Genomic DNA, 5,789 nt, shown 5'->3' on the forward strand with positions numbered 1-5,789 from the left:
TTTTTTCTAATTCTATATGATTTTAAAGTAATATGAAAAACGGTGAAATTCTGGGCGAAACGCATTTTCAGGACTTTTTGCAAATGGTTTGTCGGATTGACGCAAATGATATGGCATTGGAAACCTATGGAAAATGCGCAACTTTTTTGTATTGAAATGTTTTTCTAATTCCTTACGGTTTAAAACTAAATACAGATACGGTCAAATTTGATTACAAACGCATTTTTTTTTAAGTTTGTCGAAATGAGGCAAATAATATACCCTTGGAAAGATATCAAAAATATGAAACTTAGTCATGTTGAACGTTTTCTCAAATTCGCAACCGTTGGAGAGTAATTTGGATTATGGTGAGACCCATCGTGATATTTTTCCGTCAGAAAAAATAGAGTACTTGTACTGATCTACGTGTGAATTTGTACTGATGCATTTTTCGAAGAGTAATTTTAAATGGTTCCAAAAAAAGAGTACTTGAACTGATGTCCATATGGTTTTGCACTAAGCGTGTTTTAACATACTAGACTTTACTCTATTTTTTTGGTATGATTTTCCTTGTAGCTTTTCAACAGTATACGGTATTTGCGTCCCCGAACTTACATGGTTTATATCATTGAACTGAATAATAATTTTAACAAAAAGAAAATGTTGAGTGTTTGTCTTTTTTAACTCAACTTTGTTTTGTGATGATGTTCTGGACTTCTCTTATTTTACCACTTGAACTTTTACCTTTTTAAATATCCATGGTTTTTTAGCATTTTTTAAAAGCCTATGTAGGACCTCGTGTTCAACTTTTTTTGTACTTATATGCCAGTAATAATATAACTTTTTCCATACAATTTTTTGTCCATTTGTGGACATCAACCAAAATAGACAGGAGAGAGCACTATTGAACTGATCATTGTTTCTGACCGAACTATGCAATAATGTTCTTTTCCAATAACTGATACTGTAATACATACTGAATGGCCACACATGTATGATATAATGAACTGTAGGGCCTTAAAAGTTTAATGACAGTACATCTATAAAGCTCCACAACATCACATGAAACCTCTCCCAAATGAAATATACAAAATACTGACAAAAAAATCACAATTTTGCACAAAGGGCATACTTCTGAACATGCTCGATGACACCCACTAAACTTGCGCAACTCACTGGTGGGAGCAAGCATCAACTTTGAAGTATGCAAAGGCATCTTTTTTTCTAGAAAAACAGCAGGAGCGCATCTGCATAGTTATTCATCTCCATATCAATAATAATTGGCCACCAAAAACCCAACAACTTTTTTTCCTGAAAACACAGCACAGTTTTGGAATGCATCAGTACATGCTGGCATTTTGAGTTTTCGGAAGCAACCAAACTTGCTAATTAGTACTCGGTGTACTTACTGGGACCACACATATCCTAAAATTGTAATCATGTACTTACGGGTATAGATCAAATTTGCCACTTGGGAAATTATGCTCTCCAAAACATACTAAATTCTCATTTCAACCGATTTCAGTTTACATGTGCAGCATGAAAGGAAAACATAACTGACTTTGAATAGCACTCAAGCAAAAACTTTGTAGGGTGTTCAGCGGTATATTATTCAACATAATAAATTGAACGTTCAACATTTACTATCACCGCACTAGAACTGAACTTCAGACAGAAAATAGAGATAACAACATCTATGGACTGAGGGAAGAATACTCAGTGAAATAACATTTACCAATACTAGTCTTGCGAAAACAAGAGCTCGAATGCCAAGCAAGGAGTTTCTATGTTAGGTTTGAACTGACGACCTACCCTGTATGTAAACCAAGGATCTCATAATATTTTGTTCCATGCATCATGCCCGGATGTACATAATAGAATAGTACAACACCTTAGCTTCATTTTAACAAAAGAGAAACATGAAAAGAAAACACGTTAAGTTGTTGTAGGCATTTCAGTAAACACCATGAGGGCAACAAAATAACAATAATAGAGAACATGGTTTTTCTTTCCTTTTTGTTCTGCAACTTCTCTGAAATAAAAACCCTCTCCATGTTCATTTTGGATCATTGTTTCCCAAATTCTCAGATTCCAGAATTACCGGATATTCTGGGTTCTTTTATAAACATTTTTATTATATTTTTTTGAACTTGAAACCAATACATACAATACACACATGTACTACACAAGAATGTACATCTATACTGTCCAGAACAACAAATTAACCAAAAGAAAACTAATTTATGAAGGAAACAATTCCTGAAATTTGGTTTGAGCTTGGTTTGTTGAGATTTTTGAACTCGTGCAGCAGTAATACCTGAACTTGCATGACACACTCTTTATTCAGTTGAGAATGTCTCATATTTTGTAGAATATACTACATGTGAAGAGGAAGGGGGAAGACCAGACCTCGTCGTTGCGTCGTTGAACAGCCTCGGTTGTTGGTAGTGAACGGACTGTGGTGCCGGCGGTGACTGTGGGAATGGGGGGATGTGGCACGGCCTGCAGAAGCAGGAGGTGGTGACCTGCAGAAGGAAGAGGCTGCGACCTGACGGCGGAAGAGAACTGAAGAAATAAATATTGGGGCCTGCTCATATATCCACAAATTCAGATACCAAAACTAAAAGAAAATAAAAGAACAGAAATAATAGAATGTTAAATTTGACATCTCAGTTTTTAGCATCACTTATATACCTTTTGTTTTTTCACTCCTATCTAATCTTCAACAAATTCTCTAGTGGACTATCATTCTTTTCTAAAGTAATCAACATGAATGATCTCCACCAGTTACCAATTTACTCAAACCATTCACACTCATATGAGCTTTCCATTCAAGACTTCCTGTCCTATCTTCTTCTAAACAATTCGAGAACTTGAACCACATTTTATTTGGAAGCTGTACTGAAATCCTAGCACATATACTACTTTACAGCAAGTAGCTTTAGAACAAAACATAATTGAAAGTTGCAAGCATTTGAATAGGAGGAAGTCCAACTCAGCTGCAAGCATAAGGTCAACCAGAGTATCAGAATAAGTACACTCAGCTGCAAGCATAAGGTCAACCAGAGCATCAGAATAAGTCCAACTGGGCTGCAAGCATAAGGTCAACCAGAACAATTGGGGGAAGACACTTTATGTTTAGAGAAATGCTCAGCACAAAATAGAATTCAGCGGTAATTTTTTTCCACAAACACCTTGCTGGCATAAAATCTCTATAGAGCATGTCAGCAGCAGGTTTATCGTTGGCCATCCCCGTACTGTCCCTACTGATTCTCCCTTCCTACCCAACCAAATCACGTCGAACTGCAGATGTGCAATGTTGACAGCGAACCAGGGATACAGGAGCTGGAGCAGGAGCCCCATATGTTATTTTAAATGCCGATGGAAGGAATTAAGAGCTCCTATTATAGATCATCATTTGCAAAACAAGAGCTCCTTTTTACAGAGCGCCTATCTTTGAGTGAACGGCAGCGGGGCAACTAGTTGGACTAGCGAGGTGCCGATGTGTCTACCGCGGGGCAATATTCTTTTTCTTGCTCAATATTTCTTTCTTTTTTAACTCGCCACCCTTCAAGTTTGAACTGATGCAAATCCTTTCTTTTCTCTACTAGTCTGCTATAATTTTTTCTATGTATTAAGCTAACATATTATATTAAACCAAACTGTGTTTTTAACGCACATATTTGAATTGTTTTTGTATGTCTTTTTATGGACTGATGCTAGATATACATGGTGAACTGTTATACCACCTACAGAGCATCAGTTTTGCTACGACAAAACACAATTCATCTTTCCCTTTTAGCTATATATCACATTTTGAACAAGCATCTTGAATTCTGCTAAGCAAGCATAAGATCAGCACATCTAAATACCTAGGTAAACTGCTGTCATTTAGTCCCCAAATCAGAAAAAAAAATTACAAAGGCAAAACAAAACGAGAGGAAAGCTTCTGACCTCTGCGTTGCTGAACGATTTTTCGTCGAACGACCTCGGTTGGCAGTGGCGAACGAACTAGTGCGGCAGCTGTGAACCACGCGGCAGCTGTGCGGGGGCATGTGTGGCCAGGGCAGAGCAGGGAGGAGCACAGGTGGGGCTGAGGGAGGCCGGTGGGGCGCTGGGAGAGGGGAGCAGGAAGCGGCACGCCGGGGTAGAGGGGGTGGTGGCGCAGTGGGGAAGAGAGGGTGGCGCGTCGTGGAGGGAGGTGGCTGGCACGGTGGGGCAGACGGGGGCCGCGCATGGTGGAGGAAGGTGGCCGGCGTGGGGGAAGGAGGCGGTCTGCGCGGTGGGGCAGAAGGGGGCGACGCATGGTGTAGGGAGGCGGTCGGCACACGGGAGGGAGGCGTCCGGCGCACGGGAGGGAGGCGGTCGGCGCGGGGGAGGGAGGCGGCCGGCGCACGAGGGTGAGAGGTGACCGGAGCGGGGGAAGGAGGCGGCCACGGAGGGAAAGGAAGCGGCGGCGGCGGTTACAGAGAGAGCGTGGAGGTCGGGCGGGTTTTTTTTTTGTTTGTTGTTTCGGGCCAGCGAGCTTTAGGTGGGCCGGCCAGGTACTGATTCTTCAGATCGCCTCCTATATACGACGAAGAGTAAGAGAATATTATTCTGTGTTACTAGTAACAGAATAGTCCATATATATATATATATATATATTCATTAGTTCATCACAGAATATATATAATATCATCACATATACGTGATGATACTTAACTACTAGGTACAATGCATAAAATTGAAAATAAACAATACTAAAACTAATAATCCCTCGTGGGGGCGGTATTCTAGCAGCCCCTCCCTGGTGCGTGGCGTCTTCCCAGCGTGGAGGCAGTACTTCGCCTCCTCCTCCTCGTAGCGTTTCACGTACCGATCTGCCTCTTGCAGGCGGACAAGCGCGAACGATCTTGCCATTTCGTTGGGCGTCCACCCGAGCTCCTCGTCGGTGGCACGCTGGAGCTTATCGGCCCATCTTCACGCAGCTATGAGGCGCCTAGCGCCTTTGACCTTCCTCGCAAAGTACCCGTCTTTGTACACCTCCTCCACATGAAGACATGCCCGCCCCCAAAGCTCCACCGCCTCCTTTTTGCAGGCGGCATCACGGGCTTCACAGGCCGCCTGGTACCTGGTATCCTCCTCCGCCATCTCCTTCTTGAAAGCCACTTGCCTGGCTTTCTCAGCCGGGGATAACGACTTCCAAAGACAAAGATCATATTGGCCCCAAAACCAATCCAAAGTTGGGGGGTCCAGCGCAACCTCGTCCGACGGCGTGTAGGGTTCCTCGTCTCTGCTCTTCAAGTGAGCATCCTCAGGGTGCGATGACTCCTCATTGGCGCGTGGGCAGACTGGCGGCGCCATGGCAGTGATTTGAGAGAGAGAGAGAGAGAGAGAGAGAGAGAGAGAGAGAGAGAGAGGCGAGCAAGGGGAGGATGTAGATGAGAATGCAGGTGGGATGGCATGATCAAGGTAGTATTTATTGGCGGCCAGAATCTAGATCAATGGGACAAGTACACACACAGGTCGCCGGAATTTACGAGTACTGTAGTTTGAATTACACACTATTTCCGTAGCAAAATCCGTGTGTGAACATAATAGCTGACGGTTCCGAATACAAAACCGTGTCTGATTAATAACGCCCGCCACTCACCTTCCAAACTGCGAGGCACGAAATAGAGTGCCAATGGTGTGGGGGGCGGTTGTCTTGCTAGATTTTATATTTTCTTTTTTGAACACCAGATATTTACATCACCTGATGATTTTTTAACTCGCACACAAGTACACAGATATAATTTTTCAAACCGTTATGGTTAGCCGTTGCATGT

At 42.4% G+C, this 5,789-nt stretch overlaps 1 protein-coding gene across 5 annotated transcripts; it reads right to left on the minus strand.

Moving 5' to 3' along the window:
* Positions 1-889: 889 nt before the first annotated feature.
* LOC123090667 (uncharacterized) lies at positions 890-4,486 on the minus strand. Of its 5 annotated transcripts, none has more exons than XR_006442537.1 (4): positions 3,934-4,486; positions 2,389-2,527; positions 1,792-1,875; positions 890-1,290 (listed from the first exon to the last, which is right to left on the minus strand). XR_006442537.1 is itself a non-coding variant. In XM_044512000.1 (3 exons), the coding sequence occupies exons 1-3, from the start codon at positions 4,032-4,034 to the stop codon at positions 1,204-1,206; spliced, it is 327 nt and encodes a 108-aa protein (XP_044367935.1). In that variant the 5' UTR covers positions 4,035-4,486; the 3' UTR covers positions 890-1,203. The 5 variants fall into 5 exon arrangements, 2 of the variants coding, with proteins under 2 accessions (XP_044367935.1, XP_044367927.1); XR_006442536.1 differs by having other exon boundaries at positions 2,389-2,566; XR_006442535.1 differs by lacking the exon at positions 3,934-4,486 and having other exon boundaries at positions 2,389-3,924.
* Positions 4,487-5,789: the final 1,303 nt, after the last annotated feature.

This window comes from Triticum aestivum, chromosome 1B, assembly GCF_018294505.1.
Source record: "Triticum aestivum cultivar Chinese Spring chromosome 1B, IWGSC CS RefSeq v2.1, whole genome shotgun sequence".
In the NCBI taxonomy this organism is placed as follows: domain Eukaryota; kingdom Viridiplantae; phylum Streptophyta; class Magnoliopsida; order Poales; family Poaceae; genus Triticum; species Triticum aestivum.